The following is a 25,707-nucleotide window of genomic DNA, read 5'->3' on the forward strand; positions in this document are numbered from 1 at the left end:
TGGCCCTCTGCCTCTGGGTTAAACCAACTGTGGGGGGTGGGGTCCTTGACTGTACAGTCGTATCAGGGGCCAGAGCTCTGGTCATGTGGCTTTGTCTTTGTGGCTCGAATGTCTCCCCATGTGCCTGACGCCACTTCCCAGCTCACTCACCCCCTTTAGGTTGTGAGGGCCAGGTCTTCCCCAGAGTTTAGTACAGTGCTCCGCAAACAATAAGCTCGCAAGCAGCATGGCTCAGTGGACAGAGCACGGGCTTGGGAGTCAGAGGTCATGGGTTCTAATCCCGGCTCAGCGTGGCTCACGAGAAGCAGCGTGGCTCACGAGAAGCAGCGTGGCTCAGTGGAAAGAGCCCGGGCTTGGGAGTCAGCGGTCGTGGTTCTAATCCCGGCTCTGCCGCTTGCCAGCTGTGTGACTTTGGGCAAGTCCCTTCACTTCTCTGGGCCTCAGTTACCTCATCTGGAAAATGGGGATTAAAACCGTGAGCCCCACATGGGACAACCTGATCACCTGGTATCCCCCAGCGCTTAGAACGGCGCTTTGCACATAGTAAGCGTTTAACAAATACCACCATTTATTCTCTGTGCCTCAGTTACCTCATCTGGAAAATGGGGATTAAGGCTGAGAGCCCCACGTGGGACAACCTGATCACCTTGTATCGCCCCCCGCATGCTTAGAACAGTGCGTTGCACGTAGTAAGCGCTCGGCAAATGCCATCATCATTTTTATTATTAATAAATACCATGCGTGAATGAAGGAGGGAGGGGAACAAGGAAAACCGGGGAAACAATGAGGCCCAGAAACTGGGTTTGAATGGCATCCGCCCTCTGGTGGCTGCATGTGGAAGAACAGTCAGATTCTCAGTCAGAGGGAGCGGCTTCGTTGCGTCCCGCTCTTATTCCCTTGGGGTTGCATTTTTGAGGCTTTTCCATTCCACTCCCCAAATCACCTTTTAAAATATTAAAGCTAACCCCCAAACCTGTGCCAGGTTTCTGGCCTAGGGGCCCAGATGGATTCTGGGGAAAGAAAAGGGAAACTGCAGCAGATCCACAGAGGGGAACACAGGGAAGTTGGGAAGAAAAGAAGAAGATCATCTAAGATCCAATACGGGACAGATTCCAAACTCCACGTAAAGTAGAAGGGATGCAACCTCAGCTGAGCTGGGCAGGAAAGGACAGCAGGAAAGCAGGGCTGTGGGGCCAAAGCAGAGGGAAAGGGGACGATCCAGGAGTGGCCAATATGGACCTTTAGGGATTAGGCCCCTTCCCCAGTGACCAGGGGGCAAGCCCTGGGGGTATGCCAGCTGGTTAATAACCAGAGCCTCAAGGTCAGTACCACCCTCACTTCTAATCTGCCCCCCAGCTTCCCTCTTGACAAGCTCGAAAAGACTGAGTTAGTTCTAATATTTATTAAATGCTTACTGGGTCCTGTGTATCGATGTGGGCAGGAAGTATGTCTGTATTGTTATATTGTACTCTCCCAAGAAGTTAGTACAGAGCTTTGCAAACATTAAGCGCTCAGTAAATACAATTGAATGAGTTGTATCCTAGAGGATAGAGCACTGGCCCCGAAGTCGGAAGGACCTGGTTTCTAATCCCGTCTCTGCCACTTGCCTGTTGTGTGACCTTGGGCAAGTCACTTCACTTCTCTGTGCCTCAGTTACCTCATCTATAAAATGGGGATTGAGACTGTGAAACCCATGTGGGACAGGGACTGTGTCCAACCCTGTTTGCTTGTATACACCCCAGCACTCAGTACAGTGCTTGGCACATAGTAAGTGCTTAACAAATACCAGAATTATTATTATTATTACTTGAGGAATGCCATATAGGGTGAAAGAGTACAGGTGCAGTGAGTTGGAGGCAGGAGAGTTTTGAACAATATACAGCTGTGAGCTTAGGTTTGGGGAGCAAAGAGTGTCAGCTGGGAAGTTAGTGGGAGAGCCTTAGATCCCATTGGACAGGAGTTTCGGTTGCATGTGAAAAGACATAGGTAGCATTTGGAGGGTTTTGTGGAAAGCAGCCCTCTGAGCAGCATTTTGGGAAGATGATGTGGACTGCTAGCATAGGAGGGACTGAAGAGGGGTGAAACAGGGAGTCAAGTGAAGAGTCTGATACCATAATCCAAGGGAAGGTAAAGATCAAGTTCGAGGTTGGAAGGGTGGAGAGGAAGGGAGGTGTCTGAGAATGCTGACAGCGGTATTTGAGCCCAGCCTGGGCCTGCCAGAATTTAGCTTGGCCAGGGGTAATTTCTTCAGGCCTGACCACGGGTAGTCTTTTTTTTAAGGTACTTGTTTAGCCCTGACTTTGTGGCAGGCAACTGGACTAAGCACTGGGATAGATACAAGCTAATAATTTTGGACATGATCCCTGCCCCCATGAGGCTCACAGTCGTAATCCCCATTTTATAGATGAGGTAACTGAGGCACAGAGAACTTTAAGTGACTTGCCCAAGGTCATGCAACAAGCATTTGATGGAATAGGATTAGAACTCAGATCCTCTGATTACCAAGCCCATGCTCTTTCCACAAAGACATGCTGATCAGGATCTTTGCACTGGGCTCAGCCCATACAGGGCTCTAATCTCTCCTCACTAATTCTTCCCCTCAGTGTACCCCAACTTGGCCACAGCAGCTCCTCACCTACATCTCCCCAAACAAGAGACAATTCCCATTGGGAAGAAAGGAAATAACATGGGGGTTGGTAAGAACAGACTTTATTGTGCTCAGGGACAGGGTGATACAGGGTCTGCCCAGCCCCCAGACACCTCCCACTAGCACAGGGCAGTTGGTAACTAGAGCTCAGACAGGCTACATGAAAAGAGCAGATTGTGGATGGGTGAGTTTTTTTTCCAACCAGAAAACAAGTGATTTTACAGCAGGGTTTGGGTAAGGAGTATCCAATCCCAGAATCCCCTCTTTCCCTAGCATGGGCCAAAGCCTGGCTCCTTGGCTCTGGCCTTAAGCCCCAGAGCAGGAACACTGCAGCCTCCCCTGTCCCTCCCCATGCCACCACCAAGATCTCACAGGCTTCCTGCCCAGTTGCTGCCCACAGGGACCCTCCATCTCTCTTTCAAAATGGGGGAGAAGGGAGGCAGAAGAGGAAGAAGCCCGCTTGGTAGAAGGGGCGTAGCAGCCCCCAGGGCCTTTTTTGTGCTGGCTCTGGGGAGACGGCCATATGCCCAGGCAGTCAGGCTCCAAGAGCAGTGCCCTTTCTGTCCCTCAGTTCCCTGCCCTCAGGGGTGGAACCAAATCCTTGGGAGTGAGCCCAGGGGGTCAGAGAGGTTGGACTCTGAGTAAAAATGGTGGGAGGGCAGGCAGGAGAGCTCCTGACGCTGGTAGCGAAGGTTGGCTGAGCCCTTCTGCCCTTGGGACAGGGCACCTGGTCTCACACTGCAGAGGAGGCAATTGTGGCCAGTGCCCTGGACTTCATTGGCAGCTCCTGCCCCAGGGCAACCCATTTGGGGACATCAGAGCTGGAGGAAAGGGCCTGGGACTGTGGAGGACAGTGCCCAGGGAATTTATTGCTGGAAAACAAGCTGCCCGGGGAGACTGCTGCCCTCCTAGGCAGCCGATGTCCCAAGCTTGGGAGGTTCTGACCTCGTCACTTCCAGCACGTTGACTGACCCTGGCCTGGACCCTATTATTGGACATTGTGCCTTGCTGCCTTCTCAGGAGGAGACATTCAGGGACTTGGCCAAGGTCCCGGTGGTCCTCTGGCTGACTTGCTGACCAGAAGAGCTGGCCAACCTCACTGTGCTAGATGGGAGCCCCTGGCTTCCCCTGCCTCAAGGACTGAAGGGGGTTGTCCACGGGGGCAGCTTGTGCTTCTCAACATTCAATTCTGTGCTTTAACTACCATTCCAAGCCAGAGGGGTCCACACCCCCACATGCGCGCGCGCGCACACACACACACACACACACACACACAAACACACTCAGTTTTTTTCCTCTTTGCCTCCGCCCCAGGCTGCTGAGCTCGGCATGGGGGTTCTAATCAATCTCCCCAAACGGCTGCAGGTCCAGATCCATCCCTGTGCCCCCCACCCCCATGGGTGCTTAAAACCTGCTCCTGTTGGAAAAGACCTTTCCACAGAGAAGACCCTTCCTTCCCCTTACCCTGCGGCCCTCTGCCTGGGGAGAATGAACTATGCGAGCTTGCCTGGAGGCAGGGGAAGGGCTGAGATGACCTGTACTGGCCAGAGAGATCTAGAGTGGTAGCACTGGTCAGTGTGTAGGGGACAGGAGCTGAAGTAGAGGGATCACACCGTGCAACCTGCCCTGTTACTTCAGTTGCAACTTGCGGCAAACAACCCACTTCCTCACACGTTATAATAATAATAATAATGACCATGACACCTGTTAAGCACTAACTATGGGCCAGGCACAGTACTAAGCGCTGTGACAGATAGAAGATAATCAGGCTGGACACAGTCCCTGGCCGACACGGGCTCACAGAATAGGTAGCCCTCCTCATTCCCTCACTGCCCTCCTCCTGCTCTTACAGTTTAGTGTTTAGTACAGTGCTCTGTACACAATAAGCACTCAATAAATATCTTCGATTAATTAACTGATAGAGTTTTGCCAGCTGCCACAACTTCCCTGCCCCCACTTTCTCGGATCCTCCCAGTCCCTATAATCCACCCCCATAAACTGTTTATTTTAATTTAGCCGCAGCTTTCGCCACTATCCTTTCCCCAGCTGACTGCACCCCACTCTGTCCCAGCCAAATCTGGGGAGGGCAGGCCAGCCAGGGAGGGACAAGGGAAAGATAGGATGTGGCCCCTTCCCCTCATCCCATCCTGCCCATCCCAGCCCCCTAGACTTTGCCTAGCACAGGCAAGAGGTGCTGAGGTTGGGGAAGGAGGAGTTGGCGGCAGCACAGACGGTGGCCGCTATGTTAGAAATGAAACAGTTAAACAAAGAAAAGAGGCAGATCAGCTATGAGAGCTAGCTGGCCGGCGGGGGGGGGGGGGGGGGGGGATGGTGCAGGAGCAGAGGAACAGAGTGGAGAGCAGGGGTTCGGGCCATGGGGAGTGGGGCAGGAAAGCCACACGGGGCCGGCAGTAACTAAGAGCAGCGAGGGTCGTGGGAGGGCTTACTTTCCCCCAGATTCAACAAGCTGAGCACAAATCACTTTGTCAGGCAGCAACTTCCTCCAGGCCGTCGGGACCCTGCAGGTAGGCCCCATCCCAGGCTGAACCTGCAGGAGGGTCCCATCCTGGGCCAAACCTGTGGTTGGTCCCCATCCTGGATCAAACCTGGTATCTCCTGGCCCATCCCTGCAGCAGGAAGCTGGAGGGGAGGAAGAAGCCAGGGAAGGGAAAGGGAGTAAGACCAAACCAACTCCAGCCCTAACTTGCTGGGATGGACCCCCGGGGATGGCTCTGGGGGGCAGACTGCACTGAGGTAACAGACCCTGCCCCGGGAAGTTTCCTGGGGAGGAGGGGGGTGATCTTTGCCCATCCTGTTTAGGATGGGTCAACCTCCAGGGCAGAGAGGAACAGCTGGGAGAGGAACTGGAAACATGGGAATCACTAACCCTAAACACTCGCGCGCACGTGCATATGTATACACGCACTCACACACACGCACACACACAGAATCAGTGAGCCCTACACCTAACACACACAAGGACCACAGAACGACAACGAAGCCCCAGGCCCTGGCACAAGGCAAAAGTCACAACTCAATACTGAACCGCACCGGCATCAGCCCAGCCACCTCGGCCCCTCCAACGGAGGCCTGGAGCAGGGCCTGCCACACACTAAAAAATTATAAACATATTAAATGTACAATGGAAATTGCTCTGTACAGTGTGTGGATGAAGGGTCTGTGGGTCTCAATGTATAGATCTGTGTCATCATTTAGCAGCATTTACACCAACATGTACAGATTAAATATACAATAGAATCTATAGACTAGAATGTATATATGTATAGTCGATTGCCTCCCTTGGACTCCTTGTCTTTTCCTAATTTCACAGCGACTGGGGCCTGAGAGATATTTGTGGGGCAGGAAGTGGGGCTTGGCTCTCCCCAAGGCAGCTCAGGGAATGGCTGCTGGCTGGGGAGGTACTGGGGGTAAAGGGGTTCCTAGAGGTGTGGGAGAGGAACAAGGTGAGGAAACAATGGGAAAAGGAGAGCCAGGGATGGGGAAAGAATGGAGAAAGGCATGGAGATAGAGGGTGTGAAGGAAGGAGGGGAGGAGGGGGAGCAGAGGGAAACGGGGATGGTGAGAAGGGGCGGAAGGAGGCGGGGGGGCAGAGGGAGGATTCAAGCACTTTCTCACATCCTAAGCCCAGTCTCTTTACCTCTCCTTCCACCCAGCCTCACCCCCAACAGCTTTGTTCACTCCTCCTCTTGCCCAGGCTATCTTGCCAGAAAAGGGAAGTCCAGAACTTCTGCAGGATGAGTTTAGGTCAAATAGGAGCTGGTCTTCCTTTTCCCCCCTTCATCCCTTGATTGCAAAAGTCTCTGCTACGAAGAGCACCAGCCTCCAGCTCCGACACAATCGATCAACCAATTGCTATTTGAGTACTTACTGTGGTGCAGAGACCGGTAGTAAGCGCTTGGACTCCCGCACTGGCCAAGGATGGCCCTGAACGGAAGATCCGCAGGGAAGAAGGGGGACAGGTGGCAACCTCTGACCCAGTACTGACCCAGCGATTCCAGATACCAGTGCCCTTCCTCAACCCCTGCCCCGGCCTTGGGAGGCTCTGGAGGGGACTCTAGAAGGGACTCTACTCTCTTCTGCATCACTCTGACTTGCTCCTTTTAGACAACCCCCCTCCCAGACCCACAGCAATTATGTACATATCTGTAATTTATTTATAACAATGTCTGTTTCCCTCTCTAGACTGTAAGGTTGTTGTGGATAGGGAATGTATCTGTTCCCTAGGGGGCTGAGTGTGCCTGGGTCGGTCATTCAGGTTAGCCCCACCAATAGGGTAGGGGTAGTATAGGGAAACCTCGAAAGTTGCTAGGACAGTTGAAAACTGGCTACGGAGAACCCCCTCCCCAACAGAAAGCTAGTCTGCTTTAAGTGTCAGAATCTCAGCAGGTAGCTCTAGCTAGAACCCTCACAAGAGGGAATGGGGAAAAGAGTAAGGATTTTTTTTCTCTTTTCCTTATGGTATTTGTTACGCACTTACTATATGTGAAATACTGTTGTAAGCGCTGCAGTAGAAAGAGTTTAAATTAGGTTGGACATAGTCGCTTCCCAACAAGGGGCTCAAAGTCTGCCACCCTCGGCCAATTTTAAGTTAGAGCAGGGGGCTGAGCAGTCCTCGGGCAGAAGGCAGGAGAAAACAGGGTTCCCAGGAGAGGATCCCAGTAGATCATCAGCAATTTCACCCTGGAATCCAAAAATCTCGAGAAAAGGATCTGGGTGGGGAGGTTAGGGGGGTGAACTCGAAACTTGGGATTCCCCTGAGAGAGGCTGAGGGAGACAGAGTTGAGGAATGTATGCCCCAGGACACCTGCAGGCCAAATGGGAAAGTTCCTGGGGAGGGGGTGAGGTAGGGGAAAGGGAAAGGTGTTTTGGAACAGAGGTCTTTTACCTCTGAGTAGTTTGATTGGTCTATTAAAACCCAGTGAGCACTCTGACCTTGCATTTGGAAGAGGCTCGGATGACTCCTGGGTTCTGGGGGACGTCTTCACCTGGGAAGAAGAGCAGGAGGAAGAAGAGAAGAGTGCTCAGGAGGGGCACAGCTGGCTGGACCCTAAAAGATCCTCCTGATACTTGGGGTGCTCACCCGCTGATTTTAGGGCTTGGTGGACCCTGTGGCCTGCCTGAGGCTGCCCCACTATGATGGTTCCTGGAGCTATTTCAGCAGGAAGAAGGATTGAGGAGACTCTAGTCTGCCACAGGGCCCCTTAGAGAAATGAAACACTGGAAGCTTACTGGCCATTTAGAAAGTACTTTGGGATCCTGGGGCAAAAGGGGCTGGAGAGTTTCAGAGATCCATCAAGGGTTGGGGACCAAAGAGGGGCAGTCCAGAGCTGGTCCTCTGCCCCCTTGGGTGGGCCTGAACACAAGCCAGAGGGGCCTCAGAAAGCAGAAGCACTTCTCCAAAGGGCCAGAACCCCTCAAAACCCCCCTCCAAAGCCCACCTTTCAAGGCCCTGTCCCCAGACCTATGTCTTAGGGTACAGTCTGTCACTTGGAAGACCCCCAGGCCTTAGAATTTGGATAAATTCCAGCTAAACACTTCTTGAGTTACTAGAGATGCAGAAGGAGATGGTGGGATTTTACAGAAGGGCAACCATCCCCGCCGACCCTCCAGAAGCCTGTCCAGCTGCCACTGTTGGAGCCGGAACACAGGGCTAGGTGGACCGTTGGATCAGTCTGAGCAAGGCAGACCCTGGGTCCCTGCACTTCTAGCCCAATCCCAGCCTTAATCCAGGGGGCAGATACCTGGGCTGAGTGACCACCCTGTCTCATCCAGCCACCAGACACAGACACCACAAGCAGGGGAAAGAAGCTGAGTAAGAACAGAGGTATGCTGGCACACTGACACGCAAACCCAACCCCACCACACTCTCCCTCTCAGGAGGTGGAAACAGCAACAGTTCAGTACCCAAAGGGAGGAGAAAAGTTCCCCTGGGAGTGAAAGGACAAAGCCTCCTCAGGGCCCAGCTGCTGGGCAGGTGGGTTTCCCTGGGAGTGAAACCATAAAGCCTCCTCAGGGCCAGCTGCTGGGTGGGTGTGGGCAGAGGGCCCTGAGCCTCTGCCCTTCCCGGGCCCATGCCCCTTGTAGGAGCCCCACCTGGGCTCGGGAGAAAGGTGCCACAAGCGGGCACAGGATTTCTGATCCTCAGACAGTCCAGTGCCCAGGGGACTGGTCCCACCCGACAAGTCAGTTGCGTGGACAAGTTTCTTGTGCTCAGTAGTCAGGGGCATCATGGTGGGAAAAACACAGAGGGACCCCACAGGGCAAAGAGTAGGACGCTGAGGGAGGAAGCTAGAAGCGTGGTAGATCATCTGGTGTCGTCACACTGGGTCTACCCTGGGCCAGGCATCTGGACTCCCGGACTGATCCCAGCAACCCAGTGTGTCCCCTCTGAAGTTGCCCCCAGGACCACCTGAGTTAGCAAATCAAAGGGCTGGCTGGTGACAGGAGTGAGGAGCCCAACTGGCAGGAAGGCTGGGGAGCGGGGGGCAGGATGGGGGACAAGTCCATTGGGGTTGCCCATTCCAACTTTTCCTCTGTCTGAGAGTGGAGTAGAGCAGGGAGTTCTGAGGCCATTGTTTGGTGTGTGTGTGTGTGTGTGTGTGTGTCTCCCCCATAGTTGAGGTGGTTGTTTCGTGTGTGTGTGTGTGTGTGTGTGTGTGTGTCTCCCACAGGACAAAGGGCATGGGCCGGGGGGCCAGGAAAGAGGCCACCACGGTCACAGCTCAGACTCAGGGGTGCCGGCCAGGAGGTAGCCGCTGCCGTAGCGTCCATTGGGAGCGCTGGTCATCTCCATGGGGGAGGAGTTTCCCGGACCCAGGTAGGAGCGGTGGGTGGGCATGGGGGAGGGGGTCTCGCTGGGCCCCTTGCTGAGGATGAAGCGCGTCTCATCATTCTCCTCCAGGTTGGACATGTCCTTCATCATGCGGCCCTTCTTGTAGGAGACGGAAAGGGTGTTGGAGCCGTCCGGCAGCAGGTGGAAATGGCGCAGGGTGAGCACCACGGGGATAGGCAGCACGGCCAGCACGATGAGGGAGATCAGGATGGCCATGGCCCAGTTGGGGAAGTACAGGTACCGTTCGGCAGCCTGCAGGGAAGGGAAGGGGAGAACTAGGGTCGGAGAAACGGTAGCCGCCGCTCTGCCCAAGAATCCCTATGCCACCTTCCCACTCATCCCCACCCCTCATCCTCTTTAAACATTTCCTGCTGAGCAGCTGGAGGCCGGGAATAACCGCAGGACACATTCCAAGTCACCCAGCTTTGAGGCTCCCTTTTCCCCCATGCCCTTCTGCCCTTATCCTGCGGCCATTGCCCCAACATCCATCCCTGGGGTGAAGCTCTGCAGGCCTTCCTCCCAGGCTTCTTCATACTCCCTCCCTAGGCCCAGGGCAACAGGATCAGGGAGACCAAGCAGGCGGAGCACCGGGCTGTGATTCAGATGACCTGGCTACTGATCCTTGCTCCGCCACTTGCCTGCGGTGTGACCTTGGGCAAGTCGCTTCATTTCCCTGAGCCTCAGTGTCCTTATCTATAAAATGGGGATTCAATCCCCATTCTCCCTGCCCCTTAGACCGTGAACTCCATATATGAGAGGCAGCATGGTGCAGTAGACAGACCACGGGCCTGTGAGTCAGAAGGTCAGGGGTTCTAATCCTGACTCTGCTGCTTGTCTGTTGTGTGACCTTGGGTAAGTCACTTCTCTTCTCTGGGCCTCAGTTACCTCATCTGTAAAATGGGGATTGAGGCTGTGAGCCCCACATGGGACAGGGACTGTGTCCAACCTGCTTTGCTTTTATCCATCCCGGCGTTTAATACAGTACCTGGCACATAGCAAATGCTGAAATACCACAAGTATTATTGTTGTTATTACTATGTGTGACTGATCTGATTAGCTGTTTCTACCCCAGTGCTTAGCACAGAGTAAGTACTTAAATACTATCATTATTTTTACTGGAAGGTTTGGGTTAGGGTTGGTCCTCCTGGTGATCCAACAGCCCCTCTGGTCCCCCTGGGGAGTTCTTCCCATACCCCAAAGTGCACCCTGCATGAAAGTGTCTCGCCTCATGGTTTGGTCCTTGGGAATAAATTCTCCATTGAAGCTCCTGGGGTGTCTGCTCACCTCTTCCTTGATCCAGGCACTGTATCCAGGCGGGGTGACTCCCAACTGGACAATGCTGGCTGTGGTCAGCACAGCCATGCACAGTGGGGACACATACTTCCACATGTAGAAGTAGAAGCGGTAAGGCTGGAAGCCCAGCATTTCTGTCAGCTCCTGCATGAACCTGAAATTTGAGGGGCGGGGAATGGAGACAGAAACGGGGACTAGTGGGAGCCTCTCAAAAAACAAGAGTGGGTATGGGGGTGGGAATCTTCTCTGCCCCTCCCAAGTTTCCAGCCCTCTGTTCCCAACTGGGACCACCAGCAGCTCCCAGTGCTTAGGAGAATGTTCTTCACATGGTAGGTTCTCGGTAAACACTATTAATTGATTGGCTGATCCCCTTTAAGTAGAGGGCTCCTCCCCAGGGTCATCCCAGGGGCCCACTCCCCTACCCAGCACCCTCTGGTGCCCAACCCTGCCTCCAAGTGGCCTCCACCCCAGAAACACCGGCCCCTTCCTCACTTTTTGGTGCCGTAGATCCAGGCCACGGCGATGTTCTCCAGAATGACGATGACCGTGAGGGGGAGGGTAGCTGAGTAGTCATCGAACATGGTGACAAAGTAGTTCCCCGAACGCTGGACAAACAGCAGCCCCACCAAGAAGGCGAAGATGCAGCAACCAACTGCAAGGAGTCCAGGAGCTTGAAGTGGGCACTCACTCATGCCCTAATACCTAGCTCTTCCCTTTCCCAGAATCAGGGCCCAGGCTACCTTGGGGTTAGCAGCGTGGCATATTGGATAGAGCATGGGCCTGGGAGTCAGAAGGTTATGGGTTCTAATGATGGCTCCGCTGCTTGTCTGCTGTGTGACCTTGGGCAGTTCACTTCATTTCTCTGTGCCTCAGAGAATGGGGACTGATATTGTGTGCTCATGTGGACAAGGACTGTGTCCAACCTGATTTTCTTGTATCCACCCTACCGCTTCGTACAGTGTCAGGCACAGAGTAAGCACTTAAATACCACAATTACTATTATTATAATTATTAAGATGGAACAGATTTGTCTGGGGGAGGGTCAACCCGTAGGCCGTAGCCCCAGGGTCTGGACCGGCCCCAAAGTTTCTCAGACTGGGAGAATCCTTCAGGGAAGGGGCTATGGGTCAGGGTTGCATCTGTTTAATTATCTGGTATCTACCCCAGCACTTAGAACAGTGCTTGACACAGAGAAAATGCTTATCAGTACCATAGTGATTATTATTAAAAGTGAGCCACATGCAGGCACCAGATTCCAGGTGGGAACCGGGGCCTGTCGGGAGCAGGCTTGAAGCTCCGCCCTTCCGGGGAAGCAGAGAGCAAGCAGGCCAAGGTGGGGGGGTGGGGGTCCTCCTCACCCGTGAACATCTCCTTCTGCACCTTGAAGGTGTCGATGATGGGCGTGGTGATGCCGGCCATGGTCCCGATCATGCTGCCCAGGCCCAGGTTGATGAGCATCAGGAAGAACATGACGGACCAGAAGGGCGAGGCGGGGAAGTGCGTCATGGCCTCGGTGAAGGCGATGAAGGCCAGGCCGGTGCCCTGCACGGACTGTTTGGTGGCAGGAAGAAGGGGGCTTGAGGGGGCGGTTTCCTTTCACCGTGGACACCAGCTTCTGGCACACCCAGCCCCGGGCCCGAACCCCACCTGGGCATGGGACCCTCGTCTGCACACGCTCACACATGGACTGGGCATGGCTCTCCTACATGCTCGGGCCACGGCTGAGGGTGCGGCAGCTACCACAGGTGCCCAATGGATACCTGAGGTCAGGGGTCATAGATTCAGCATCACTAGGGGGAAGTGAGGAGTGATGGAAGCCCACCAGTGGCTCCTCTCTACTTCCAGGAAGCTAGGAGTTGGGGGGCAACAGAAGGAGGCAGGACTGGGTGTGGCCAGAGTTGGCATCAACTCGGTGGGTACACCCCCTCACGGTGCTGGCTCTCAAAGCACACACGTACCTCTATCCAGGTCTGACTCTCGTGGGTTCTGACCCTGCCCACTCCTCCCCAACAAGCCTGGCATCAGGAAGGGGTGGAGGAAGGTGCAGAGGGGCTCCTAGGGGCTCGGGGCTGGGGTGGAGGGCGGGGGGGGGGGCTGGCACCTTGTCGAGCTCATCCTCCAGCAGGCAGGGGTCCAGACCCAGCTCCTGGAAGTGATCCTCCTTGACCGTCTGGATCACCTTGTACATCTCACCATAGTCCCGTGCCGTCAAGTGGGAGAAGTTCACGTGGGGTGGGATGAGGTCGCGGCTCAAGACATTGCTATTCAGGTATCCCAGGATCTTCTCTGCATTCCTGAGGGTGAGGAGAAGATGGGACCGGGGGCAGAGGCCGGGAGAGGGAGGGAGAATTTATCTAGGTGTAGATACCTCCTGATAGCCCCCATCTCCACCTCCCCTCTCCCGGGACCCCAGACCAACCAGAGCCCCCACATTCCTGTGCTGTGGCTGGGAGTGAGGGAGGGGTCCAGGAGAGGCCCTCAAGAAGTCACTTACTCCACCACACACTTCTCGTTCATGATATTGGCCTTGAAGCCGAGCACAGCGAAGACCACAAGGGTGGCCAACACAGAGGTGAAGAAATTGATGAAGGAGACCAGGGCGGCATCGAAGTGGCAGTTGTTGTCCTGCTTGTTGTAGCTGGAGAAGGCAATGACGCCCCCAAAGCCCAGCCCCAGGGCAAAGAAGACCTGCGTGGCTGCCTCCCGCCACACCTGAGGGTCCAGCATCTTGTCCAGCTGGCGGGGGGTAGGGAGGGAGGAAAGGAAAGAGATCACATTGAGTCACTCCCCCTCCATCTGGCTACTGGAGAACAGCGTGGGGATTCCTGCTCGTGCCCTTATCTTCCTCTTTCTTTCCCACCCATCCCTCCCCTTCCCACCGGACATGAGGAAGCACTGAAGATCCGTGGATCCACCCATCTCTTTGGAATGCCCTGATGGAGGGAAGGACCTGGGCTCCTGGCTCCCTTCCCAGGCTTGGTTCCACCAAGCCCCCCACGCCTAAGCACTGGCTTGCCTGCCATCTGGCCTGAGATTTCATTCTGGGAATCCATTTAACTGGGGGTTCTGCTGCCTGGCTAGTGCCCCTGATTGCAGGATTGTTAGCAGACAGGTTTTTGCTCACTGCCCATGGGCCTCATTAGAGGGCCAGCCCCAGTCATCCAGCCTTTCAGGGGGTATATGGCCAAGACTGCAGGCAAGGTGTCTGGGAACAGACAGCTGGTCCTCAAAAAGGAGAAACAGCGTGCCCTAGTGGATAGAGCACAGGCCTGGGAGTGAGAAGGATCTGGGTTCTAATCTCAGCTCCACCACTTGTCTTCTGTGTGACCTTGGGCAAATCACTTAACTTCTCTGGGCCTCAGTTACCTCACCTGGAAAATAGGGATGAAGGTAATCATCCTGACACTCTGAGCCCTATGTGGGACAGGGACTGTGCCCAATCCGATTACCTTGTATCTACCCCAGTTCTTAGTAGAGTGCCTGGCACATAGTAAGTGCTTAACAAATACCACAATATTACTATTATTAAGCCACTCCCTAGAGCCTGAAAACATCCAATGAGGGTGGGCAGAGTCAGGGCTGGGCTAGGGTGGCTCTCAGCTCTGGACCGAATCAGGATGAGAGTACGGACGCGGGGGAGAGGAAGCTGAGGCCGGAGAATTATTTTTAATGGTATTTGTTAAGTATGTACTATGTGCCAGCTCTATATTAAGCGATGGGGTTGATACAAGGTAATCAGGTGAGACACAGTCCCTGTCCTGTTCCACATGGGGCTTACAGTCTTAATCTCCATTATACAGATGAGGTAACTAAGGCACAGAGAAGTTGAGTGACTTGCCTGAGGTCAGATGGGAGGCACGTGCTGGAGTCAGGATTAGAACCCAGGTCTTTCTGACTCCTGGGCCTGGGCTCTATCCACGAGGCCATGCTGCTTCCCCAGCCTGAACAATACAATTCTGTTGCATTACACTCTCCAGAGTGCTTAGCGCAATAGTAAATGTTCAGTAAATACCAGTGGTTGATTAATGAATTATATTACTAATGATATTAATAATGAATGAGTTATATTACTAATGCACTGCTGAAAATAATAAGAGGGTCCAGAAGGATTTTTATGGATCCAAGGGTGAATGAAGCATGCTGGGTAACTGGAGGGAAAGGTACTGGTGGATAGGGAAAACTTAGAGGGTGTTGCTTGGTTTAGCCCTGACCATGAGGATGGAAGTCCAGAAAAACAACCATCTCACAGTTCTTCCAAACATCCTGACACCCCAGTTGGAGATGGGACACTGGGCTGGGTGGACTGCTAGTATGGTCAGCAAGAACCTTGAGTATGCTCATGGATTTCCCCTCTCAGGGTCGTAACTGGAGAGTTTCCAGTACTTTACCAGTCTCCATTACAGGAGGGAGACTCAAATAGAGGCATATCCATTCCATTCCTAGCTTGGGCAGTGGCTAACGAGTGGAAGCTAATCTGCTACAGTTAAAACTCCCCTGTGTTGGGCGGCAGCAGCATCATGGGAGAGAGTTGAAGGTGGAGACTCAAGTTTACTGTGTGGAAGGAAGCAGTGATAAACCACTTCAGTATTTTTTCGAAGAAAACACTATGGATACACTACCAAAATGATTGCAGATAGAGGTGGGGCATTCTGGGAGAGATGTGTCCAGGACGTCTCTTCGGGTTGAAGACGACTCAATGGCATAAGACAAGAAAGCTCATGGATTCTTACTGGCCAAATATGCACAACTGAGTGAGTATGAAGTGAGTTATGTGAAGGTCTGTAGAGTGCGTTTGAGTATGTGTCTGAGTAACATTACTAATAATAATCATGGTATTAATTGCTTACTATGTACCAGGTCCTTTACTAAACTCTGGGGTATTTACAAGATAATCTCACTGGACACAATACCCCAGACAGGGCTACAGTCTAAGAGGGAGAACAGACATTTTGTGGATGAGGAAACAGAGATCCAGAAAAGTTACATGAGTTGCCCAAAGTCACAATGCAGGCAAGTGGCAGAGATAGGATTAGAACCCAGGTCCTCTGACTCCCAGTCTGATGCTCTTCCCACTAGGATAAAATATGATGGGGGAGAACCTCAAGCCCACGGCACTCATGTACCTACCCATAATGAATTTTAATTTCTGTCTCTCCCTCTAAATTGTAAGCTCCTTGTAGGCAGGGATCATGTCTACCAACTTTATTGTACTGAACTCTCCACACAGAAAGTGGTCAATAAAAACTATTGATTGATTAATCCGATTGGAATGAGTCCTCTTTTCCCACCATGTCCCGGAAGCAGACTCCTCCAGAGAGCAGCCAGAGTCACTTCCCTGGGGAACAGGAGTTAGCTGAAAGTCTCATTGGTCCCAGGAGATTGGCAGCTGCTGGAACTGTTCAGGGCAGGAAGCCAGGTCACAGTTTTCCATTTCTTGGGCCCCCCTGCCTTCCTTCACCTCCTGCCTGGATTAAACAGCTCCACAAAGACCCCACAGCCTCTGGGGCTGCCTCCTCCTGCAGAGATCGAGCGTGTGTCCTCTGAACCCCCCTACACTGACCCCTCCGCAAAAAGCATCAGGCCCCTTCCCACAATTCCATGTTTTAGGAAAGAGTCTCCCATGCCTGTCTGCCTGCGTGGCCTGTAAGGGTCAGAGGGCAGAGATCGGAGTCCTTGTGCAGAGCCCGGTAATTCTCATGTTGATCATCAGAAGTTGCTGTCTCCCGGGACTCTGGTCCTCCCTGAGGACTTTGGGCCAGCTCTTGGGACCTTGACCCCTCAGAGAAATGCCAGACCACCACACCCCCTTCTCCCAGAAGGCAGGAGCTGCAATCTAGCAACCCTATCTACCCTAGTGCTTAATACAGTGCCTGGCACATAGTAAGCACTTAAATACTATTACTATCATTATTATTATTATTATTACTATTATGTCATCCCCAATCATCCTGGTTATCCTCCTCTGAAGGCACATGGACTTGGGGAGTGTTTTTCCTTTCTTCCCACTTGTTTTTTTCTGTCATAGGGCCTGCCTGCTGGGTTCTATGCATTCACAAGGGGAAGGAGGAGCCAGCCAGGGTGGAGGACCTAAGGAGCAAGGGTGGGTCCCCAGAACCAGGCCAGGGAGCAGCAGGGGTCTCCAGCCAAACCAGAGGACTCAGGGAGCAGAAGAATCTCCAGCCAGGCTGAAAGGCACAGGGAGTGGTGGGAGGGTCTCTTACCTTGGGTGTGAACATGTGGAGGATTCCATCAACTGCCCCTCTCAAAAGCAGCCCCCGCACCAGGAAGCAGGCCAACACCACATATGGGAAAAGGGAGCTGAAATACATCACCTAAGCAGGGGAAGAGGAGGAAAAAAGGGTGGAGGGGAGAGGGAGACAGAGAAACCAAAGGACAGCAGGTCCAGAGACAGTCACCTTCCCCCAGCTCCAGCTCCAGAGCCCGGTTCTTCCCCACTGCAGTGGGCAGAGCACTGGGGGAGAGGGCAAAGATCTCCAAACCATCCTCGGGTGGCACCCTGGGCCCCTCACCTATCAGCTGAGCCTTGGAGACTGCTGCCTGGTGCCTCATCATCCGTTTCTGGTCACCAAGGAGGTTTCCCACTCTCATCTCTTCCATCGCTTTTCACTGGCTCACAGCCCCCTCCCTTCTGCCCAGGGCCCCCACCCCTTCATGCCCAGCAGGCAAATGCCCTCCCCCGCTTCTGAAATCACATCTTGTCCAGAAGGCCTTCCCTGATCAGTCTCACATTTCCTCATCCTATTTCCTCCCCCCTTCTACTTCAGCATTTCCACATCACCTTACCATGTTTAATTTTTAAATGGTATTTGTTAAACACTTACTAAGTGCCAAACACTATTCTACGTTCTGGGGTAGATACAAAAGAATCCGTCTGGACACAGCCCATTCCCACATGGGGCTCACAGTCTTACAGATGAGGTAACTGAATCACAGAGAAGTTGAGTGACTTGTCTAAGGGCACGCATCAGACAAGAGGCAGAGCCAGGATTAGAACCGAGGTCCTTCTGACTCCCAGGCCTGTGCTCTAACCACTAGGCCATGCTGCTTCTCAATACCTTGGTAATCACACACCCCAGAGCACTTATGTATATATCTTTCTACTATAGTACCTCCTCTTTTCTGTAACTTATTCTAGTATCTACCTCCTTCGCTAGACTAAGCAGGTGCTTGGAGCAATTATGATGTAGAGATCTTGGGAGGGGTGTGATCTGAGAGGTTAATAGATTACTAACCAAAGGATCAGGATGGAAGAGAAAAAGTGATGGAAAAAGTAGTTGGAGGTAGCCTTCAAGAACAGCTCAATCAGCAAGCTAGGTGGAGCTTTTATATTTGGGAGATGAAGGGTTTCTGTGTTCTCTCTCCCCTGGCTCTCCTCACATGTTCAATCACTCTCTCTCATCGAGCCAGTTGTTCTGGAGGGCTGTCTCCCTCTCCCCAACATGGTGGACCAGGAGTCCATGGGCTCAGGCCCAGTAAAGCTTGTCTGGTTATGGAAGCATGTGTATTCACTAAAATTTGCAAAATGCATGAAGTGTCAGCGTTTGCATCTAGTTATCTTTCCCCTTTTTCTACGCCCCCGAATTAAAACCAAAACTCTCTGGAGTGCTTAGATTACGAAAGGGACAACCACGAACTTCATCCTGGATCCTCCACCATTAACTCTAGAAGACCACCTTTCACAAAATGCTGCATTTTGTCGAGCTTTTACAAAATGCCACATTAATTGAAATTGCAAATCTGTAATGTGGAACCCAGACCTGAGACATTTTAAAGAACTGGGCACTTAACACTGAAGACTGCTTAGGTGTGGTATGGTAGTCCTGAGTCAATGTCTAATTGGCATCCTTGACCCTCAGTGGAGGGGAGAAGACCTTGGCACCAACTCTCCCTTCCAGCCCTGACTCCCACATCTTCACCTTCCATGTCTCGTAGCCAAGGCAGATGCCAAGCCCGTCACTCACCTTTCCAGAAGACTGGATGCCCTTGACCACAGCCATGCCCACGATGCTCCAGGCGACTAGGAGACACAGCGTCATCTTCCAGTTGAGTCCCCCACTCTCTGAGATGGAGTTGGAAATGTCCAAAGCCTCCCGGTACCAGAAGTAGGTCGTGGCCGAGCTCTTGTCACACTCCGCCTCCACCACTGCGAGCAGTCCAAAACCCAGAAGACTCAGGGGCCAGAGGCTCCTGGCTGCCCAGAGAAGCCCCTAAGAAGACCTGAGGTCCTGGCTGGATGTAGACCGACCCATATCCACTACTTACCAGACAGACCAGTGACCCAAAATAATAATAATAATTGAGGCATTTGTTAAGCGCTTACTTTGGGCCAGGCACTGTACTAAGTACTGGGGCGGATACAAGCAAATCGGATTGGACACAGTTCCAAAGGTCATCCGAGGGTCACCAAATTGGGATCAAGTCTAGATGGTGTAATTCTCTCTCAGCACTCAGAGCCTCCTAAATGAGTCTGAACCACACTTTGATCTGGCTGGATCTGAGTCCCTTCTTCCACCAGATTTCTGATGCCAGCCACTCCCCTCTCCTGGCCCGGAGGTGCCTTCTACAAAGACAGACTTCCAATCCCTTACCATCACCTCCTCTCTTTTATTTTTTAATGGTATTTGTTAAGTGCTATGTTCCAGGCACAGTACTGAACGCTGGGATAGATAAAAACCAATCAGGTTGGACACGGTTCTTTAAATGGTATCTTGAGGTCACCTTCTCCGGGGTTCTTCCTCTGATTAATCCCACTCACTTCTGCTTGTTGAAATTTTCCCTTACTTTAGTAAAGGAAGCAGCATGACCTAGTGCATAGAGTACAGACTTGGGAGTCAGGTCCTGAGTTCTAATCCTAGCTCCACCACTTGCCTGCTGTGTGACCTTGGGCAAGTTACTTAACTTCTCTGTGTCATTTTCCTCAACTGTAAAATGGAGATTCAGTACCTGTTCTTCCTATTTAGACTGTAAACCCCATGTGGGACAGGGACAGAATCCAGCCTGATTAACTTGAATCTACCTAGTGCTTAGAACAGTGCTTGATGCATACTAAGCACTTAACAAATACCATAAAAAGTTAAAAAAAAAAGAACTGTTTTACCTTTTTGTGGATTTACAAAAAGGACCCAGAGGGGGACAGGAGTGCCAGGTACCCAGATCCTCAGGCAGCAGGGAAGGGGGCAGAAAACTCTTAAAAATAAAAACTAAGGTGTTTGTTATGTACTTATTATGTAGCCTGCAGTGTACTAAGCACTGGGTTAGATACAAGATAATCAGGTTGGATACAGTCTCTGTCCCACATGGGGCTCACAGTCTAAGTAGGAAGGTATAGGATTTAATCCCCATTTTACAGATGAAGAAACTAAGGCCCTTGGAAGTTATTTGCCCGAGATCCCATAGCAGCAGGAAAATGGGAGAGCTGGGATTAGAACCCAGGTCCTCTGACTCCTAAGCCTGGGTTTGTTCCATTAGACCACACTGCTACCCAGGAAAGAAACTATTTTCAGACCCAGCTCTGGGTGTGGCTAGACTACCGAACCCAATCAGGGATGTTCATTCTCAAGATTTTGGAGGGTGGCAGAGGACCCATGAAATCTAGGTGGTCTATAAAGTGGAGTGATAGTAGGCTGAGAGGAGGGTTTTGGCTGGGGCAAGGCAAAAGGAGTGCAGTATAGAAAATGGAGTTCATGGCAGTCCCATCACTCATGTGCTTGGGCAAAATGTCACCTGTCTCCACAGTGGATGATATGGTTTTTGTTTTGAAATCCAGAAACGTCAATAAACTCCAGCTCAGCCAGTCATTCTGAACTGTTATCATGTAGGCAAGGAGAGCCCAGTGAACCATGTAAACTGTGTCCTGGGAAGCAGTCAAGTCAAGCTCTCCTCTTGGGCTCTCCCTTTCCCCTTCCTTATCAGCCTAGAGTACTCCCCACCACCCCGACCCCTGACACACACACAAACACACACACACACACAGACACACACACAGGCAATTGCTTGGACTCACCTGCCACGGAGCCATTCCTGACCACTGGACACTCGCTCCAGGGCAATGGGTACTGGAAGGACTTGAAGAAGTAGAAGATGCTCCAGCCAATAATCACATTGTAGTAGAGCCCAACAAAGAGGCAGACCTGGGGGGTGGAGCGACCAAAAGTGATGAGTGAGACACTGTCCCTGCTCCCTGTTCCCTGAACTCACCTTGGGGACCCTGGATGGGGTGGAAACAAGGTTGTCAGGTTGGACACAGCCCCTGTCCCACATGGGACTCCCAGTCTTAATCCCCATTTTACAGATGAGGTAACTGAGGCACAGAGAAGTGAAGTGACTTGTCCAATGTCACACAGCCAAATAGCAGATGTAGGATTACAACCCAGGTCCTTCTGACTCCCAGACCTGTGCTCTCTCCACTAGGCCACGCTGCTTCTATCAGAGCCTCCCAGCAAGGAGATGCAGAATCCTAAGGGATTCACACTCTGGCTCTGTGAGCCAAAGAGAGTGTGGCTATGGGAGGCTGGGATGTTTAAGCTCCATCCTGTAGAGAGGCAGGGGCATGGCCAAAATGACCTCCTGCGGGCCACTCTCAGTTTTTGCCCTTCTGTAGGAATCATCAAGGAGATTGAGGGACCAGTGTCATCTGACCTGTCCTTCTTGTGGTATTTGTTAAGCATTTACTGTGTGCCAAGCCCAGTTCTAAACTCTGAGGTAGATACAAATCAGTTTGGACATAGTCCCTGTCCCACATTGGGCTCACAGTCTCAATTCCCATTTTTTACAAATGAGGGAACTCAGGCACAGAGAAGTAACTTGCCCAAGGTCACACAGCAGACAAGTGGTGTAGTCAGGATTAGAACCCATGACCTTCTGACTCCCAGGCCTGTGCTCAATCCACTATACCATGCTGCTTCTTGTTTCCGTGACCCTGGAAGTTGGCAGAGGAAGCTTTCATGGGGTGGAGGAAGGGTTTCAGCAGCTCAGGCAGGGGCCCGCTGCATCCACCTAAGAACCCCCTGGACCAATGTCACAGGATCAGATGTTGGTCTTTTCCTCTTAGATCACTCTCCCAATCCCTGAAATGCAGCAGCTGGATCAGGAATGGAAGGCTGTGGCAGCTGGCAAACATCTGGAAATGAGGGCCCAGGGTGGGAAGTTCATCTTGAGAAAAGTTCAGAGAAGTCTGAGAGACCACAGGATCCCAGTCAGGGTGCAAGTCTCAGACAGTCAGTCAGTCAGTCAATCATATTTATTGAGTGCTTACTGTGTGCCGAGGACGGTACTAAGTGCTTGGGAGAGTTAAAAAAAAACCCAGCTTCCTCCACTTGGCACAGGGAGGATGAAGGAGATTTTCTGGGTTCTTTGCCTCCCAATCTGAGAGCATCGTGGGAGTCCTTCTGCCCACCCTCTCCCACCAGGTCAGGCCCCGCCCGGTCCCACCCACTCACTATGCAACTGGAGAAGCCGATGCCCCCGAGGCGAGGGCACACGTAATGCCATACGCCGATGCTGCCCCGGCGGATGCGCTGGCCCACGGCCAGCTCCAAGAAGAACAGGGGGATCCCGATGATGATGAGTAGCACCAGGTAGGGCACCAGGTAGGCACCTGAAAGAAAAGAACAAGCATCAGGAAGTCTGGAGGGGTGGCAGAGGCAAGGACAGGGGCGACGAGAGGGAATCCCAGTCTGGCACATGACATGACCCAACTGGACCTACCTCTTCCAACATCCTCCTCCAACATCCACCAACAACAATTCTCCCCCCATTCACAGTTTTACATGTGACACATCTCCTCCAAGAGGCCTTCCCAGATTAAGTCCCTCCTTTCCTCTTCTCCCTCTCCCTTCTGCGTCGCTCTGACTTGCTCCCTTTGTTCTTCCTCCCTCTCAGCCCCACAGCATTTATGTACATATCTGTAATTTATTCATTTGTATTGATGTCTGTCTCCATCCTCCAGTCTGTAAGCTTATTGAGGGCAGGGAATGTGTCTGTTTATTGTTATACTCTCCCAATCGCTTAGTACAGTGCTTCCCCACAGTAAGCGCTCAGTAAATACAATTGAATGAATCCTTCCCCCTTGAATCCCAGCAGCCCAAACGGTAGAAACCCAGCCACCCTCTCTAGCATTCAGGTTTTTAACACACACATGTTCAGCACTTATTCACCAGTTTTGATTCTTCTCTTTGTAAATACTATTCCCTCTCCCCTTCATTGAAGTCTAAGCTCCTTGGGCACAGGGAATATGTCATTTGCTTGTTTTGTATTTCCCAAACACTTAGTACAAAGGATCACACCCAGTGGGCACTAAATAAACACTATTCATACCAGACTTGGAACTGGCAGACTCTGGCCAAAGCCTTCCAACACTGTCTGGTTCACACATGTGTCCTAGCCGACCCCTTCCCGTGGTCCATGTGGAAAAACTTCTATTCCCACATGGGTAATTAAAGCCACCAGTCCCTATGCCCTCAAACATATCCGGACACCCTTCCGTCAAGATCCACCCCAGTGCTTAGTACAGTGCCTGGCACATAGTAAGCGCTGAACAAATGCCACAGTTATTATTCTTACTATTATAACACATGCTCTCTTCTATCCGTGCATACGTGACCACCACCACACACCCAGGAGGATCACAGGCATAACCATTTTAACACCCACACACACCACTATACACGAGGTCATATATCATCCTGGACTCTATAGGCTCACGCCCACATTAGACACTCCACATGGTTGACAAGAGTTCAGCACAGTGCACCGAACCTCAGAGATGCTCAATAAATACTATTACTACTGCTATTACGAAGACGTACTCATTCATCTAAGCACACACCTACACGCTGCTCCTACAGGCATAGTTTCAGCCACATCAGCAACCGCTGCAGATACAGAAGCACACACATACACACAAACACACACACAACTCTCTGTCCACATTTGGACTTGCACAGCACAAAGGGAATCTCCTAGCAGGCTAAAACTGGAAACAGACTTCAAGCCAAAAATCAGGCACCCTTCATCTGCAACTGATTGGGGGAGGCCAGAGAGAATTTAGCAGATCAAGAAAAGTAACCGGGATGACCACAAAAAGACAAATCGGATCTCGCCAACGGTTTTGCCTTATAAAGCCATCTGTGGGCCAGGAGGCCGAGAGGAGGTGGAGGCGTCTGGTCCCATTCAGACACATTCCCGATTCTCGGTGACAGGGTGTTTAGCAGGAGAATTAAAATCATGTTTGGACACAGGCGAATGCTCCCAGCTAAGGGAGTCAGCAGTTGCGGTGACAGCGTGCTAACACCATCCCCGACCTCCATCACAGAGACCGTCAGCCCTGTTAGCAAGCTCAGACATCTCATTCAATCACCGCAACATGCCCCATTGCTGCCCCGACACACTCTCTGGCTCACTCTGGCCCACTCAGAGGTAATCATGGTCTTTTACCAACTGAGAAGCAGTAAGGCCTGGTGGATAGAGCACAGGCCTGGGAGTCAAAGGACCTGGGTTCTAATCCCAGGTCCATCACTTGTCAGCTGTGTGACTTTGGACAAGTCACTTCACTTGTGACTGGGGGGGAGCGTGGCTTAGTGGAAAGAGCCCGGGCTTGGGAGTCGTAGGTCATGGGTTCTAATCCCGGCTCTGCCGCTTGTCAGCTGTGTGACCTTGGGCAAGTCACTTAACTTCTCTGTGCCTCAGTGACCTCATCTGTAAAATGGGGATGAAGATTGTGAGCCCTACATGGGACAACCTGATTACCTTGTATCTACCCCAGTGCTTAGAACAGTGCTTGGCACATAGTAAGTGCTTAACAAATGCCAACATTATTATTATTACTACTTCACATCTCTGTGCCTCAGTTACTTCATCTGTAAAGTGTGAATTAAATAATAATAATGTTGGTATTTGTTAGGCGCTATGTGGCAAGCACTGTTCTAAGCACTGTCAGCCTTATGTGGGGCATGGAATGTGTCCAACCTGATTATTTTGTATCTACCCCAGTACTTAGTATAGAGCCTTGCATGTAGCAAGTGCTTCACAAAAACCATTAAAAAGAAAACCTGAATGGATTGTAGGTCTGGGGTTTCAACCTCTTTTTTTCCGACACTACTCTAACGTTTTCACCCAAGAGAGCCTAGTGAAAAGCGGACCTGGGTTCTAATATCAGCTCTGCCACTTCCCTGCATAGTGACCTTGAATGAGTCACTTCACTTCTCTGTGCCTCAGTTTTCTCATCTAAAATATGGGGATTCAATACCCGCTCTCCTCATCCATCCTTAGATTGTGAGCCCCATATGAGGCAAAGATTGTGCCTGATCTGATTAAATTGTATCTTCCCCAAAGTTTAGCACACGGTAAGGACTTAGCAAATTGCCCAATTATTATTATGTCCAATAGTTCTGTGGACACTCTACCTCAAGGGTCTCAGCTTTCACCTAAAGTTTTTCCCCTTTCCCATCCCACTCCCCAATCTCATCTCATGAGAAGCAGCGTGGCGCAGTGGAAAGAGCACGGGCTTTGGAGTCAGGGCTCATGAGTTCGAATCCCAGCTCTGCCACTTGTCAGCTGTGTGACTGTGGGCAAGTCACTTAACTTCTCTGTGCCTCAGTTCCCTCATCTGTAAAATGGGGATTAAGACTGTGAGCCCCATGTGGGACAACCTGATTCCCCTGTGTTTACCCCAGCGCTTAGAACAGTGCTCTGCACATAGTAAGCGCTTAACAAATACCAACATTAATCTCTTCCCCTCTCACACACACAAAGTCAGCTTCACAATGGAGCAGGAACTGAGGGAGCTGAAGCAGTCAGAACAAACAAGAAAGGAAACTGTTTTTGTTGCTTCTCACACCTCTGCTAATGGCTATTATTAACAATAATAATAATTGTTGTATTTGTTAAGCTATTT

At 51.8% G+C, this 25,707-nt stretch overlaps 1 protein-coding gene across 3 annotated transcripts in view; it reads right to left on the bottom strand.

The window, feature by feature from the left end:
* Nucleotides 1-9,305: 9,305 nt before the first annotated feature.
* SLC6A17 (solute carrier family 6 member 17) overlaps nucleotides 9,306-25,707 on the bottom strand; it is a 37,596-nt gene continuing 21,194 nt past the window's right edge. For 2 of the 3 annotated variants that reach the window (XM_029069159.2, XM_029069158.1), the window contains exons 3-12: nucleotides 22,253-22,410; nucleotides 20,818-20,944; nucleotides 18,776-18,957; nucleotides 17,015-17,125; nucleotides 13,288-13,529; nucleotides 12,895-13,087; nucleotides 12,152-12,344; nucleotides 11,286-11,445; nucleotides 10,785-10,947; nucleotides 9,384-9,752 (exon numbers count right to left, since the gene is read on the bottom strand). In XM_029069159.2, the coding sequence (XP_028924992.1) occupies nucleotides 9,384-9,752; nucleotides 10,785-10,947; nucleotides 11,286-11,445; nucleotides 12,152-12,344; nucleotides 12,895-13,087; nucleotides 13,288-13,529; nucleotides 17,015-17,125; nucleotides 18,776-18,957; nucleotides 20,818-20,944; nucleotides 22,253-22,410 (1,898 nt within the window). Of the gene's footprint in view, nucleotides 9,753-10,784; nucleotides 10,948-11,285; nucleotides 11,446-12,151; nucleotides 12,345-12,894; nucleotides 13,088-13,287; nucleotides 13,530-17,014; nucleotides 17,126-18,775; nucleotides 18,958-20,817; nucleotides 20,945-22,252; nucleotides 22,411-25,707 lie in introns of all 3 variants that reach the window. The other variant, XM_029069157.2, reaches the window with a different exon arrangement.

The sequence above is a fragment of the Ornithorhynchus anatinus genome, chromosome 7 (assembly GCF_004115215.2).
Source record: "Ornithorhynchus anatinus isolate Pmale09 chromosome 7, mOrnAna1.pri.v4, whole genome shotgun sequence".
NCBI lineage: Eukaryota > Metazoa > Chordata > Mammalia > Monotremata > Ornithorhynchidae > Ornithorhynchus > Ornithorhynchus anatinus.